Source organism: Plecotus auritus (genome assembly GCF_963455305.1).
Source record: "Plecotus auritus genome assembly, chromosome: 9".
In the NCBI taxonomy this organism is placed as follows: domain Eukaryota; kingdom Metazoa; phylum Chordata; class Mammalia; order Chiroptera; family Vespertilionidae; genus Plecotus; species Plecotus auritus.
This window is the reverse complement of record NC_137783.1, coordinates 114,858,991-114,873,994: the sequence shown is the minus strand read 5'-3', so window position 1 is coordinate 114,873,994 and position 15,004 is coordinate 114,858,991. Positions and strand designations below refer to the sequence as shown.

General features: G+C 51.1%; 3 protein-coding genes across 5 annotated transcripts; 2 read left to right on the top strand and 1 right to left on the bottom strand.

Moving 5' to 3' along the window:
• Positions 1-134: 134 nt before the first annotated feature.
• Positions 135-1,440, top strand: TAF10 (TATA-box binding protein associated factor 10; the record flags this gene model as incomplete). The annotated part of the gene is made up of 5 exons (XM_080688154.1): positions 135-366; positions 484-638; positions 827-891; positions 977-1,091; positions 1,274-1,440. The coding sequence occupies 5 exons, from the start codon at positions 135-137 to the stop codon at positions 1,361-1,363; spliced, it is 657 nt and encodes a 218-aa protein (XP_080544280.1). The 3' UTR covers positions 1,364-1,440.
• On the bottom strand, positions 1,419-7,988 carry ILK (integrin linked kinase). Its single transcript, XM_080688153.1, has 13 exons — positions 7,870-7,988; positions 7,326-7,453; positions 3,964-4,129; positions 3,707-3,802; positions 3,413-3,509; positions 3,239-3,322; positions 3,053-3,138; positions 2,826-2,935; positions 2,592-2,719; positions 2,385-2,506; positions 2,214-2,313; positions 1,982-2,112; positions 1,419-1,817 (listed from the first exon to the last, which is right to left on the bottom strand). Exons 2-13 carry the CDS (start codon positions 7,412-7,414, stop codon positions 1,668-1,670), a joined length of 1,359 nt encoding a protein of 452 aa, XP_080544279.1. The 5' UTR covers positions 7,415-7,453; positions 7,870-7,988; the 3' UTR covers positions 1,419-1,667.
• Positions 7,989-8,014: 26 nt separating this feature from the next.
• RRP8 (ribosomal RNA processing 8) lies at positions 8,015-12,873 on the top strand. Of its 3 annotated transcripts, none has more exons than XM_080688152.1 (7): positions 8,015-8,257; positions 9,564-9,927; positions 10,141-10,594; positions 10,683-10,812; positions 10,996-11,102; positions 11,185-11,281; positions 11,503-12,873. In XM_080688152.1, the coding sequence occupies exons 1-7, from the start codon at positions 8,159-8,161 to the stop codon at positions 11,620-11,622; spliced, it is 1,371 nt and encodes a 456-aa protein (XP_080544278.1). In that variant the 5' UTR covers positions 8,015-8,158; the 3' UTR covers positions 11,623-12,873. The 3 variants fall into 3 exon arrangements, with proteins under 3 accessions (XP_080544278.1, XP_080544277.1, XP_080544276.1); XM_080688151.1 differs by having other exon boundaries at positions 8,081-8,257; positions 11,915-12,873; XM_080688150.1 differs by having other exon boundaries at positions 8,081-8,257; positions 11,185-11,537.
• The last annotated feature ends 2,131 nt before the right edge of the window (positions 12,874-15,004 follow it).

The window sequence follows — 15,004 nt, the reverse complement described above, 5'->3', positions numbered from 1 at the left end:
GGCAACCAGTTGGCGGGAGCCCCGCGGTCACGGCGTGGGCGGGGCGAACGCGAGGCGTCCGACGTCATCCTGGTGTGTGCGTAGCGTGAGCGGAAGCGGAAGCGGCTCTGTTCGCCGCCTCTCCCACCGGCCCGATGAGCTGCAGCGGCTCCGGCGCGGACCCCGAGGCGGCCCCGGCCTGCGCTGCCTCGGCCCCGGGCCCGGCCCCCGCGGTCTCGGCCCCCGCCGCGCTGCCCGCCGGCACCGCTGCGGAGAACAAGGCCAGCCCCGCGGGGACAGCAGGGGGGCCTGGGGCTGGAGCCGCGGCCGGGGGCGCGGGACCCGTGGCGGCGCGGGCCGGGGAGCCGGCCGAGCGGCGCGGGCCGGGTGAGGGCCGGGGCGGGTGAGGGGGCGGGAGCGCCCCGGGCTGGACCCGTCGGCGGGGAAGGCAGACCCAGCCGTGCCCTGGGCCCTCCACTGGTCACAGCGCTGCTTCTCCTCCAGCTCCGGTGTCGGCGGGCGGCGCGGCGCCCCCGGATGGGGCCATGTCTAACGGGGTTTATGTGCTGCCGAGCGCGGCCAACGGAGACGTGAAGCCGGTGGTGTCCAGCACGCCTCTGGTGGACTTCCTGATGCAGCTGGAGGATTACACGCCTACGGTGGGCTTTCTGCCACACCATCTGGATTCCCGACGTCCTCTTCTTGTATTACCCTTCTACTAGCTCTTGTGATTTACCCCCTCTGCCCACACAAACTGTGAGCTTCCCATAGCCAGGCCTGTCCTGCCCTCACCTTAGCCCAGCAGTGCACAGGGCAAGCACTGACAGATGTCTCATTGGTTTCTCAGATCCCAGATGCAGTGACTGGTTACTATCTGAACCGTGCTGGCTTTGAGGCCTCAGACCCTCGCATGTGAGTAAATTCTGGACAGGTTAGAGCTTTGGGTGCTTGTGTGGTGTTTGCTGTCCATCTTCTTATGCCAGTTTTTTCTCTCTAGAATTCGGCTCATCTCCCTAGCTGCCCAGAAATTCATCTCAGATATTGCCAACGATGCACTACAGCACTGCAAAATGAAGGGCACAGCCTCTGGCAGCTCCCGAAGCAAGAGCAAGGTGTGAGGGGAGACTCATTGAATCAGTAATTACCTCCCACAGCAGCGGAGGCTTAATTTATCCTGAAACCCCTTTTGGGGAAACTCAACCTTAGGGGAAGTGAAAAACTTACTCAGGGTCACCTACCTGGGATTGAAATCACAATTCCTGTGTTCAGCAGGTACTCTTCCCTTTCCCCCCAGGACCGCAAGTACACTCTAACCATGGAGGACTTGACCCCTGCCCTCAGCGAGTATGGCATCAATGTGAAGAAGCCGCACTATTTCACCTGAGCCACCCAACCTATATGTACTTGTCTGCCTCCTTATCCCCACACCAGCCTGTTTTCATAATAAACTTTATTGTGACAGGTAGGGCTGATCCCTCCCATGCTGGGAGACACCGTGTGGCAAGTGACAAAGCTCTGAGCCCAGCCCCTTTTGGGGCCACAGTGCTAGGAATGGGGGCAGGGATGGGCCCCATGGCTGGGGTAGTACCATGACTGGAGGCAGGGGAGGCAACCAGAGGCCTGCTGCTTTGGGAGGTGCATTCCCCTGTGTCCCACACCTCTTAAGTTTAGGTAAGGACTTTCCAGCCCTATTTGTCCTGCATCTTCTCCAGAATAGGCACAATCATGTCAAACTTGGGCCGCTTAGCAGGGTCTTCATTCATGCAGATCTTCATGAGCTTACACACATGGGGAGAAATGCCTGGTGGGATGGTAGGCCGAAGGCCTTCCAGTGCCACCTGTAAATGAAGGGAAAAACAAGGTGGGTCTCAGAACATGAGTCTTACATAGCGAGAGGCCTCCAGCCATCGGGACAGGATGACTGTATATTTGAACAACTGGGAAAAGCCCAGCCCTCTACAATTGTCACTACTACCGTCATTGCCCCAACACGTGCTCTCACCTTCATTCCAATCTCCATGTTGGAGAGGTCAGCAAAGGGTACTTCCCGTGTCACCAGTTCCCATAGAAGCACTGCAAAACTCCACATGTCTGCTGAGCGTCTGTTTGTGTCTTCAGGCTTCTTCTGCAGAGCTGGAGCGATAACACTTATCTGTTCCGGCAGCCTATCCTGTCCTGTCTGCCCCCCTCCACTGCTACTGAGCTGCCCTTCTCTGCCTCCCAAATAACCTCACCTTCAGGGGCCACCCAGGCAGGTGCATACATGCGCCCAGGGCATTGGAAAGAGAACTTGACGTCAGCCATGCTGATGCGGGCAGTCATGTCCTCATCAATCTGAGGAAGAGAAGATTACTAGATAGGGAAAGGTCTGGGGGACTGAGCCAGGAGTGAAGTTGTAACCTCACCATTACACTTCGGCTATTGAGTGCATGTCGTGGAATGAGGGGCTCTAGTGTGTGTAGGAAGGCCATGCCCCTTGCCATGTCCAATGCAAACTTCACAGCCTGACTCTGGTCCACAACAAAATCTAGGAGAGGAGGCAAGAGTCAAATAGCTTGGAGAGGCTCACATACCTCTCCCCACTTCAGTGAGATCTGGCATCCCCTACTCACTGGTGCCTTCATGTAGTACGTTGTACAAGGATCCATATGGCATCCAGTGTGTGATGAGAATCGGGTGAGGAGCAGGTGGAGCATGACAGAAACCTAGCACTGGGAGCACATTCGGATGCGAGAAAATCCTGGGAGAGGAAGAGAGTGTCCCTGGCTGAGAACAAGAGTAAAACATCTTGGGTCTTAAGTCAGGTTCCTTGGAAGCACTAGCTTCCAGTTTAGGCCTTGCCCCACCTGAGCCGGGGACACTCCTCGTTGAAGTCCCTGCTCTTCCTTGTACTCCAGTCTCGAACCTTCAGCACCTTCATGACAATGTCATTGCCCTGCCAGCGGCCCTTCCACAGCTGAGGGACAGGTAAGGGTTAGGAGGCTTTAACTTTCAAGCCACTAACGAGAAGAAACTTAAAAGGAGGTGCAGATCATGTAATTGGGGAGGGAGGGGCAAGAAAGGCAGGGGTCACCTCTCCAGAGTGATTCTCGTTGATCTTTGTCATGAAGTGGAGTTGTTTGAAGTCAATGCCGGAGTGTTTGTTCAGAGTCCCATTTCCTGAGAGTGTGAGCAGGTCAGGTACCCAACTTCCCCCAACCCAGCTGGAGAAACCCAGGATTATTCCCTATTACCACCCCTTCCCTCACAATTGACTCACTGGGCCGAGTGCGGGTGGTCCCCTTCCAGAATGTGTCCTTGTATGGAATACGGTTGAGATTCTGGCCCATCTTCTCTGCCCGCTCTGGGGAAGAAAGACAAACGGTCTTGGCCTCAGCTGAGGAGACAGGCAGGGACAAGACAAGAGGACACAGCTGGGGGTTGAGGGACGGACCTCGAAGCAGCTCTCTCAGGGGTGCCTTGGCTTTGTCCACAGGCATTTCTCCATATTTGTTGCAGATGCTCACAAGGGCCCCATTGGCCACCAGGTCCTGGAAATGAAAAGGTGGCTGTGATGACGGCCCCTGCTACCTCCCTGGCAGTCACAACAACCACGAACTCAGATGCAGTACAAATCCTATGAGCGTCCTGTACTCTGCAGTGCTCACAGGATAGGATGAGGACTCCAGATCTCCCACTGGGACTCAGACTTCCCACCCATCCCAGGGCTGAGGGCCTGAGTACTTACCTCTGCCACCTGATCTTGACCCCAAAAGCAGGCATAGTGCAGGGGCACATTCCCATGCTCATTGACTGCATTGATATCAGCTTTGTACTGCAGCAGCTGGTTCCCAGGGCCAGACAACAGAAAGAAGAGGCAGAAAGCGCAGTCAGTCCCAAATGAGGCTGGGGTGTTGAGGCAGGTGAGGGAGAAGAGTACACATACTTTCCCCAGTATGTTATAGTGCCTGTGACTGACGTAGGGAACGGAGGGATCATACATACCTTCTGTACAATATCACGGTGCCCGTGGCTGGCTGCCAGGTGCAAGGGTGTGTCATCCCCACGGTTCATCACATTGATTCGTGCCCCCCGCATGATCAGCATCTCAACCACAGCAGAGCGGCCCTCTCGGCAGGCCCAGTGCAAGGGGGAGAAGCCATGATCGTCCCTTTGAAGGAAGGGGCAATGGTCATTTATCTGGAGGTGGAATGGGGCAATGGCCTTATATAGTCCCTCTGTGTACTCACCCTGGGCAACCTTACCTCTCTAGGACTCCAATTCTCATGTCAGCAGCTCCCAAAGCTGTCCAATTCAGACTTGTCCCCGAGCTTCAAACCCAACCCTCAACAAGTCCCTAAAATTCATTGTTTTCATCAACATCTCCCACCAGCCCTTCTTCTCTGGCATGCCTTATCTCATTAAGTGGTAGCATTCTTTATCTGGTGTCCTCTGCATCCCTTTTGCAAGATCTGTTGGTCCTTTCTGTTTCCCACTGCATCTTGTACACCCCCTACTATAATACTTATAACACTGGATTGTAAAAATCCATGAATGGGCTGTCTTGTCAGATTGTAAGCTTCTCGAGAGAATGGATTGACAATGGGTTCAGTGCATGTTGCGGGTGCAGAGACATGGAGAAAGAATGCCACAATTCATGGGAGAGGGGGCAAACTTACTGATTGGCTCTGGTTGAAACTAAGATTTAAAAATGGAATGGAATTTAAAAAGTTTTGGGAGGGTTTATAATGAAAATGAGAAATGCTTTTGATAAGCCATTACTATTGAAGCAGCTATCAAACTACCACATAAAACAGGATTCTTTTACGCAAACAATCGTGGGCCCAGAAAACAGAAGAAAATCAGAGTGGCTTCTTGTAGAAAGAAAACTGCTTGACTTTTTTTCTTTTCCCATGGACCTATATTTTATAAAGTAAAAGAACTGTACAAAAAAACACCAAAACAATTGGGTGGGAGCAGGGCCTGCCTGACAGCCTGGGGCCATAAAAGGAAATTCCCTCCAGTCCAGGAGGCAGATCCAAGGGGCGGAGCTGGGGTTGGTCTGAGGTTTGGGCCGACTGCCTCCGGATGCCTTAGTGCTGTGGTCACTTCCGTGTGGGGGCTCTGGGCCCGGCCTGGAGCTGATCAGGGGTCTGGCCACCGCAGGCCAACCAGAAGCCCCCAATAGCTCACGGGAGGGAGGGGGCGTGGCCTTAAACGTAATGATTTCCTTCCGCAGCTGCCTTCATCAGCTCTCAGCCAAAAGTTTTCCTGGGAGGTGGGGTTCCTCCCCCTCCCCAAAGCCATTACCACGCCCTGCTTATCGTCAGTTTTACTTCCCAGCACTTTAATTTATGCCTTGGCTTATCATCCCCCCAACCCCCAGATTATGGCCCCAAAACAGGCCAGATCCTGAGAGCAAAAGTATGGGTAGGATTCTGCCCACTGTCAAGAGGGACAGTGACCTCGGGGCCAAGACTTGAATCCCAGAGGGGTCTGCAGGGAATTCATCCCAACCTCATAGCCATCATATGGCCAGCTTGGGCCCTCAAAACCTATCCCCTCAAACCAACAAAGCCTTCCAGTTTCACTGCCACCCCTTCACTTTTGGGCAGCAGAGTCTAGCTGGGTGCCACACCCACTGGACAACTTCGCCTAAGCCTTTGTAATCCCACCAACAAAATAGTAACAGTGCCCACTGACTTTATTAGAGCACCCTTTAAGGAATTATATGAATGACGGAACAAGTGACTTGAATTATGGAGAAGTAGTATAGAGCCTAATGGGAACCAATGAGCCTAGTGGGAGCCTGGATGAAGATGACAGGTGATTCTTGCCTCTCAAACATAAAAACTAAACTCTGCCAACATTAAAAAATTAAATTTTAAAATGAAAGTAAAATCCATCATCCTGAGTCAACATCACTATTGCTTTTCTTATCTTCCAGTCTTATCCAACCACATCTCTCATTCAACCCAGCTGGCACAAGGCCCCTCCTTGAGGTATTGAGTCTGAATCCCCACCTCTAGTGCCCAGCAGAGGGGTTGTATTTAGTACAGTACCTTAAATGAAGGAACCCTGTGTAATCTGGATTCTTCACCTGTTTTCCTCTGCAACAGCCCTCACAGAGATCATCAGATATATCATTAATTGTAAATTCAATGGGTGCTGTAAAGTGTTTAAATTCTTTGATCTCTCAGGAGCCTATACAATGTTGACCACACCCCCTTCATTGAAACATTCACTTCTCTATGCTTAACCAAATTTTCCTGTTTCTCCTTCAACCTCCGGTTGTTCCTTTTAAGTCTTACAGGCTTCTCATCCCCTCTCCTTCATACCCATGTCTTCATGTATCATCTATATGCTAATATCTCTCAGGTCTGTGTCTCCAAGTCAGACACATCTTCTGAAATCCAGATCTGCATGACCAACAACTTGCTCAACATTTCTACTTCCCTTACTGTCACTTAAACACGTCTAGAGTGGAGCTTATCATCCTTCAAGCTTGTCCATCTCAGTTAAAGGAACTACCATCTACCCAAGTGCCCAAGCTAGAACCCTTGTCATTGTCTTTGACCTTACTTCCCACACCAAGTCTCACCAATTCTTTTTTATTTATGTATTTATTTGTTTACTATTTTTTTAAATGTCTTTCCAATTACAGTCAATATTATTTTGTATTAGTTTCAGGTGTATCAGCATAGTGGTTAGACAATCATATATTTTACAAAGTGTTCCCCCTGACGCTTTCACCAATTCTTTATCATAAAGATTTCAGGAATCTGATCTTTCTTTTTCACCTATCCACTCTAGTCTAAGCCGCCACCACCACGTCTGGGATGAACTAGGCAATTGCTTCTCTTCACTTTGCCACCGCCTTCACAAAGCATCCAAGATGATCCTTTACAAATGGACAATCTCCTGTCACTACATAGCTTTAAACCCTTGTTCTTAGAACAAAGATCTTATTATAGCCCAAATACCCTTGCATGGTCTGGCTGACCCTTGCAGACCTCTCCAGTCTCCTGTAGTTCTCCACTTGCACCCATTGCTTCTTATCCTCCAGCCATATGAAACTTGACAATCTCTGGGCACTCCCCACTCTGTCTTGCCTCCTCGCCCAAGAAGTTCCCTGAGGCTGGAAAGCTCTCTGCAGCCTCTGCCAATAAAACTCTTACTTAGCAGTCAAGGTTCAGCTCAAACACAGCTTCCTCTGTGGAGACCCTCTGCCCTCCCCGCCCCCCATACAGGCTGTGCTTGGCACTCATCACACTGGATAGGAAAGTCAGCCGCTCCAGATGAGCACCCCACATCACCGAGAGGAGAACATCTGCCCTTCCTCTCACCCACCAGACACCTCAGCTCACCCCTGGTTGAGGTCGTTCTCCGTGTTGTCCAGCCACAGGCGAACGGCTACCGCGTTGCCTTCCCGGCACTGAGTGAAAATGTCGTCCATAGCAGCGTCCCGGCGCTGAGTCCCCTGGGTTGGGGAAGCCTGTGGAGAGATCCAGGGAACGGGGGTGAGCCTCGAACTTTATCCCCTGAAGTGCAGAAGTGTTTGTGTTGGGGATGGGGGTCTGGGTGCTGCGTCCCCAGTTAGTGAAGGTTTGGGAAGGAGTTCGGGGAAACGGGAGGATCCCCAACTGTGTGTCCCCGGACGTGAGAGAGAGAGGCGAGTCCGGCGAGATAGGAGAGTGGGAGGTAGTATATCTCCAGAAGGGATGTCAGAGAGCACGCACAGGGACCCAATCCGCTAACAGCTGGAGGGGGGGGGGAGTTCGGACTCCCTATTCCCTGGGGGAGGAGATCGGGGGTCTTTCCTGGGGGTGGCCCTCGTTCCCGATTCCGAACTTAGGCGAAGGGAGGGGTGAGGGCGCCTTGGGGAGGGGGCACGGGTGTTCCCGCACTCACCGGGACTCGGGCTGGAGGAGCCTTCTTCAGGGAACTCCCGTCCGGCCGCGCCCGCTGCCCGGCCCCGCCCCTGGCCCTCTGCAGCCCGCGCGGACCTCCCTTCCTCCCGCCTCCTTGCCTTTCTAGCCCACCAGGGTTTAAACTCGATGGTTTTCGGCACCGCGCCGGCCGCTCTAGCCACCCTAGCTTTCACTGCTTGGTTTCCGGCTCCGTGCGCTTGGATTCCTGGAGACGCTCTCTGCACGTGGAGAGGTGCGGGCATCCCGCGACCTCACTCCGCACCACCCAGATGTTTGAGGAGCCGGAGTGGGCCGAGGAGGCCTCATTAGCCGAGGGCCTCCGGCCTGTAGCCTCACGGCCTCGGCCTGCGGCAGCCTGTCAAATCAAGGTGAGTGGCCCCCAATGTCCCTGGGAGCTGTTTAAGGCCCTGAAGCGGATTCTCGTGGATCACAGCGCTGGCCACGCCGTGCGCGCACTCCGCGAGTAAGTGTGAGATCGAAGATCTGAGATCTTCCACAAGAAAATGACGTTGGAACTGAGAGTTGTTAAGTAGAACTTAGAGAAGCAAAGAGAGTCACACACACACAAATAATCCGTGTCCTTGGAGCACAGAGAATGAGAGGGGAAGCCATTGACGTTGGAGAGGTAAATTAGTGGTTTTGCATATTTTAAGGATAGACAGAAGTCCATGAAGCGGTTTTAGTAGGACAAGGATTCCTTCAGAATTGCAGTGTGGAGTTTGGACTTGAGAGAGGGAGAGGGAATGATAGTGAAGGGTTGTCTGTACCACCATTTCAAAAGTGGTGTGGAGGAGGTACTAAGAACCTCCCAGTTAAGTGCCTGCGCTAAGACTGCCCAGTTGGACTTCAGTCCCGAAGGCCTCCCAGACAATAGACCTTCTCCTTTAAGCTCTTGCTGATGTGAAGGCAGCAGTCCTTTTCAGGCTCTTCCTACTCTCCGTGAGCTTCCAACATAGAATCTGTCTGCTTTACGCCTCCTCTTCATTCCCTCAACCCATTGCTATAATCCAGGCCATTGGTCCCGTTGTATGCCGCTTGTCTCCTTCAGTACTCTATACTGCAGTTGGAGTCATTTTAAATAGGTGTCACTCTTTTCAGTAACCTACTTATTATCAGCTGGAGGCAAACACCTGAGATGGAGGGTTGGGACTCCTGGTCTCTGGCCTTGGTCCTGTTGCTTGTGGCTTTAACACATTTCTCCAGGGAACCCCAGTACCTTTTCTGAACATTGAAGAAAGTGGGATGGGTGGTTTCTCTATCTTCCAGCCTCCCAAAGGTTGGGGTGGCAACTTGAAAGTTCTTCAGGGTCTGACATGCTTCGTGACAAGCTAGTTAACTCGGAATAATCCAGATACTGTGGCCAGTGTTTGAATCAGGTCCCTATCTCTCTCTTCTCGTTCCCCAGGTCACATCCATTCTCCTCGCCCCTCCTTTCCTCCCTTCTTTTTTACATATGTATATTTTTATTGATTTCAGAGAGGAATGGAGAGAGAGAGAGAGAAATAGAAACATCAATGATTAGAGAGAATCATTGATTGTCTGCCTCCTGCACACCCCCTACTGGAGATTGAGCCTGCAACCCGGGCATGTGCCCTGGACTGGAATAGAACCCAGGACCCTCTGACGCTCTACCTACTAAGCCAAACTAGCTTTCATCCCTTCTTTCCCCTCCAGGGCTCCAAGCGCCGACAGCTCTTGGCCACACTACGGGTCCTGGAGGCAGCATCTTTTTCCCAACAACTCCCCAGCCTACCTGGCAGTGATTCTGAGGAGGAGGAAGTGGTGGAAAGGAAAAAGAAACGCCCAAAAAAGGCCTCATTGGCCAGTGTTCCTACTAAAGTAGAGGAGAAAAGGAAGAAGCAGCATCAAAAACAAGGCCTACCTGGCAGTGACTCTGAGGAAAAGGAAGTAAAAAAGAAGAAGTGCCGTAAAAGGGCTCTTGAAAGTGATTCTGCTGCAGAAGAAAAAAGAAAGGGGAAATGCCAGAAACAGGCCCCTTCAAACCCTGCCCAGCACCTGGACAGTGTTGACCAAACAGGTATTAGTGGATGCATGTGTGTGTGGGACAGGGAGGGGGATCATCTGATCTTACATATGACCGAGGTTACTTCCCATCATCAGGTGTGAGGTTAGACAGTTAGAAGTACTTTTCATCCAGGCCACAGTCGCTGTCTTGGCCAAGATGAATTTGCCAAGCCTCTGAGTTCAGTGGATCTTGCCCCAAATATGCCTTTCCGTCTTCCCCTGACAGGTCCCAAAGCTTGGAAGAGTCGTGCTACAGATGACCCATCCAAGTCAAGCTCTGTGACCACTTCCCCCCAAACTCCCCATGCCTTGAGTCGCAAGCAGTGGCGGAACCGGCAGAAGAACAAGCGTAGACACAAGAACAAGTTTCGGCCACTTCAGCCGCCAGACCCAGCCAAAGCCACAGCCCCCACAGAGGAGACAGAGGTGCCTCCTGCACCCACTCAAGATAACCACGAGGCTCGGGCAGGAGCTCTGCGAGCCCGGATGGCACAGCGGCTGGATGGTGCTCGATTTCGCTACCTCAATGAACAGCTGTACTCGGGGCCCAGCAGTGCTGCACAACGCCTCTTCCAGGAAGACCCTGAGGCCTTTCTCCTTTACCACCGCGGCTTCCAGAGCCAAGTCAAGAAGTGGCCACTACAGCCAGTGGACCGCATCGCCAGGGATCTTCGCCAGCGGTGAATGGGGTTGGGCACTGTGAAACCAATGTTGGTCAATCATGGGCTCAGACTAGACCAGTGAGTGATCCCTCCCCTCCACTCCCAGGCCTGCGTCCCTGGTGGTAGCTGACTTTGGCTGTGGGGACTGCCGCCTGGCTTCAAGTATCCGGAACCCGGTGCACTGCTTTGACTTGGCCTCCATGGACCCCAGGGTCACTGTATGTGACATGGCCCAGGTAAACCCCTTTATCCTTCTATGTGTCTGGTCTGTGTTCCAAGTCCAGCCTGCATGTGCTAATCTCTAACACTCCCTTCTTCCTCCCTGCCCACACCCCCATCCTGGTGTCCAACCTACCACTCGCTGCTGGCCTTCTCCTCCCCAAATTGTGTGCTTCATACACCACCCCCACTACCCACAGGTGCCTCTGGAGGATGAGTCTGTAGACGTGGCTGTGTTCTGCCTTTCGCTGATGGGAACCAACATCAGGGACTTCCTGGAGGAGGCAAATCGAGTGCTGAAGCCCGGGTAAGAGCCTCCAGGACACAGGTGCATGTATATGTGCACATGTGTGTGTCTGCACTTACACAGAACTTTCCATTCTTCTCAGGGGTCTCCTGAAAGTGGCTGAAGTTAGCAGCCGCTTTGAAGATGTTCGGGCCTTTTTGGGAGCTGTGACCAAACTGGGCTTCAAGATCACCTCCAAGGTGAGGGCCCAAGAAGTCTGTCCCTATTTTTGTCTCTGTGTGGCCCTTTTCAGGGTAATGGTGTTCAGGAAGAAGGCCATAAGCACAGACATTTGCTTCTTGAAGGCACGACTCATGGGAGAGCCCTGGGAAGCTTTCTGAGCAAGGGTGGGACATAGACGGAGGTGTTTTTAAAGAATGGGGTGAGGAATTGGAACTCACTGGGTCTTTTCTGCCCCTAGGACCTGACCAACAGCCACTTCTTCTTGTTTGATTTTGAAAAGACTGGGCCCCCTCGAGTGGGGCCCAAGGCTCAACTCCTAGGCCTGAAGCTTCAGCCATGTCTCTATAAGCGCAGGTGACCTCTGGACCCCCCTTGAAGGGGGATGCAAGTCTTGAACTCCATAACCAGCCAGGCTGTGACCCAGGACCGGGTACCACCTTCTATCCCAAGAACAAAGTGTGGTGAAACCCCTGGTTCAGCCCTGCTCTACTAAAGGATTCTTGGTTGCAAGAAGCATAAAATCACTCGGCTGGCTAAAGAATACGGAATTTATTGTGAGAACACAGGGATATCTGGGAATTATGGATCCCCTAGGTGTCATGGAAACTAGATTATTTGGAATTATTTGACTCTTTTTTTCTGTCTCTTAGGAGCCACATGGGTTTTCTGTCCTGGTGTCTCCATTCTCTCTTCTGATCTTCTGTCTGCAGACCAGCTTCCTCTGCTTACTCATAACTGCTGCCTCTTCAGCTTTGGTCTGCTTCTTGGCTCTGGACAACTAGTAGCCCACCAACATCCTGGCTCAGTACAACAAACAGTTTCTGAGTCAGGACTGTTGGATTGTCTCTGCACTAAATACTTCTTTCCCCTCTAGTCTCATCTCCAAACACGCCCAGCATCTGATGTTGTCCTGTGGGGCCCTGGTGTGTGTCTGGCTGAGAGCACAGATTTTAGAATCAGGTGGGCCTGGCTGAGAGTCATTTGATTTTTGAATGTCACATTCCTCATTTGGAAAACGGTAGAATTCCTGTCTCATGGATTGTTGTGGGCCATTCAAAATGTTGGGTTTTAAGTACCTCTGATGTTCATTTGGAAGTGGGACATAAAAATCTCAGGAGATCCCTAGCTGGTGTTGCTCAGTGTTTGGAGTGTTGGCCCGAGTGCATCATAGGGTCGTGGGTTTGATTCCTGGTCAAGGCCATGTACCTGGGCTGCAGCTGTAGGAGGCAACCACTTGATGTGTCTCTCTCTCCTCACTGTTTCTACCTCCCTCCCTCCCACTCTCTCTGAAGACCAATGGAAAAAATATCCTCAGGTGAGGATTAACAAACAAAAGTCTCAGGGAAGATCTGTGCTAGGGATTTGGGAATTGGCAGCCCAGAGGTAAGAATTAAAGTCTTGCCCTGGCCGGTGTGGCTCAGTGGATAGAGCGTCAGCCTGCGGACTGAAGGGTCCCGGGTTCGATTCCGGCCAAGGGCACATGCCTGGGTTGCAAGCTCGATCCCCAGTAGGGGGCGTGCAGGAGGCAGCCAATCAATGATTCTCTCTCATCATTGATGTTTCTCTCCTTCTCCCTTACTACTCTCTGAAATCAATAAAGAAATATATTAAAAAAAAAAAAAGAATTAAAGTCTTAGGAATAGATAAGGTATCCAGAGTAAGATAATGAGAAGAGAAAATGGCTCAGAATAGAACTGAGGAGCGTTTAGTGGATGGGTAAATGAAAATGAACCAGTAAAAGTGACAAGATGAAAAGATTGGGCCAGAGATGGAGGAGTAAAACCAGGAGAGTGGATTGTTTTTAATATGCTTTTAAAAATTAATTTTAGAGAGAGGGAGAGGGAGATAGAAACATTGATTAGTTGCCTTCTGCACACCCTTTACCAGGGATCAAGCCCACAACCAACCCGGGCATGTGCCTGGCGACCTGTTGGTGCATGGAACTAAACTCAACCAACGAGTTACATTGGCCAGGGCAAGAGAGTGGATTTTTTTTTTTTTTTTTTAAATATGGAAGGAATGGGAAGGTTGTCAGTTGTCAATTGCTGTTGAGAGGTCTATTAAGATGAGAAATCAGATTGTGGTGGGTTGAGGACTGCTGAGTAATGTTGAGGGCCTTTTTGAACATATATAGGTATTATTCATGAATTTATAGTTATTCCAGTCAGCCCAATGGTGTGGCTGTCTGCCTACTCAGGAATCTAGGTGTAGCTGTAGAAACGGCACTAAGATCGTCCAGAGTTGGAACCTTGCCATGCAAAAGAAATGAAGGGAAAGCGAGCAAAGGAGTTTCATACTAATTGAAAGTAAGTGATTGCTATACTGGGCCATGGAATTTTGTAGAACAGGTAGGAGAGTGAAAACAGGAGTAGGTTGTTACCCTGGTAGTAACTGAACAAGTGACCTGGGAGGATGGGAGGCTGTGGTCAGAAATTGGAATACTTAAATTATAATTTTTGGAAGCAGATCAGCTCCAGGTGATGGCAGAGTCCAGAATGCAGCGACAATGCTGAGTGCCTGAGAGATATTCAAGGGAGGCTGCCTGAAGATTGGTTAATGGACTGAGGGCTCAGGTATTTTTGTGGGGGGTGGGCTGTTGTCTATATGGACTTTGTAGTTGTCTAGGATGGTGGTAGAAGTTGGCATGGAACAGGTGCCAACCTCTTGAGGGAGGAAACCAATCCAGGAGATCTGCAGACAAAGGGAAGGAGAGAATAATGGCATAAATTTCAAAAGTGCTGAGGGTTCACACAGCCTATTAGAGACTCATTTGGGAGTGGAGCTGGCTGCCGGACAGCTAAGATAAAATACCCTGACAGTCATCTCCAGTTTGTCAGGACTCACTGGGGATTGCTGGGGAGTGAGTATTGTGGCAGCTCCACAGCCAGGAGCCTCCTGGAATAATGGGAGGTAAGCCACAATGTCCAAGGGATGTGTTGTGGTAGTAGGGCATCTCATTGTAGGACACATCACCTTTTATAGCTCCATATCAGTGTTCTTTCCCAAGTGTTATTTGTATTCCTAGATCTTGACTAATCTTCCCTGTTTTCTTGGCATGCTCAACAGAACAGCTAGAGTCTGCCCTCCTCCCTCTTTTGCTTTCCCCCCTTATACTTCTCCCTTGGCCTATTCTGGCACCGGCCACCTGAGTAAATATCTCTCTTGGTCTGACTCAGACCCCAGGTTCACTCTAACTCAGCCCAGACCCCAGTAGTGGCCCATCAATCACCCTGATTATGAAAGCAGCACTCTCTGAGCCTGACCTGGGTCCCCCCTGCTCCATCATCAATTTCAGGACAAGCTTTTGTTCAAGTCTGTGCCTGGATTTCAGTGTCTAATGTTGAGATTCTAGAATGAAGAGAGAACAATATATGTTTCTTTTTTTTTTTTTAATATATTTATTGATTTTTTTACAGAGAGAAAGAGAGAGGGATAGAGAGTTAGAAACATCGATGAGAGAGAAACATCGATCAGCTGCCTCCTGCACACCCCCTACTGGGGATGTGCCTGCAACCAAGGTACATGCCCTTGACCGGAATCGAACCTGGGACCCTTCAGTCCGCAAGCCAACGCTCTATCCACTGAGCCAAACCAGATAGGGCAACAATATATGTTTCTTTAAGAAATAGCAGCATGCCAGCTGTTTAAAGAACTATGAGACCAGTTTAAGGGATACTTTGAGAACAGAGGGAAGGAGTGGCAAGAGTAGTAAGAGGCAAATGAGAATGGGAGGGGCTGCC

Excerpts from the sequence above, each read along its gene's own strand:
- ILK (XM_080688153.1), bottom strand. The coding sequence starts at position 7,414 with ATGGACGACATTTTCACTCAGTGCCGGGAAGGCAACGCGGTAGCCGTT. Across the intron at positions 4,130-7,325 it reads GAGAACGACCTCAACCAGGG|GGACGATCATGGCTTCTCCC; the intron begins GTGAGCTGAGGT and ends CTTCCTTCAAAG. Across the intron at positions 3,323-3,412 it reads CCTGAGAGAGCTGCTTCGAG|AGCGGGCAGAGAAGATGGGC; the intron begins GTCCGTCCCTCA and ends TTTCTTCCCCAG.
- RRP8 (XM_080688150.1), top strand. The coding sequence starts at position 8,159 with ATGTTTGAGGAGCCGGAGTGGGCCGAGGAGGCCTCATTAGCCGAGGGC. Across the intron at positions 8,258-9,563 it reads CGGCAGCCTGTCAAATCAAG|GGCTCCAAGCGCCGACAGCT; the intron begins GTGAGTGGCCCC and ends TTTCCCCTCCAG. Across the intron at positions 10,813-10,995 it reads CTGTATGTGACATGGCCCAG|GTGCCTCTGGAGGATGAGTC; the intron begins GTAAACCCCTTT and ends CACTACCCACAG.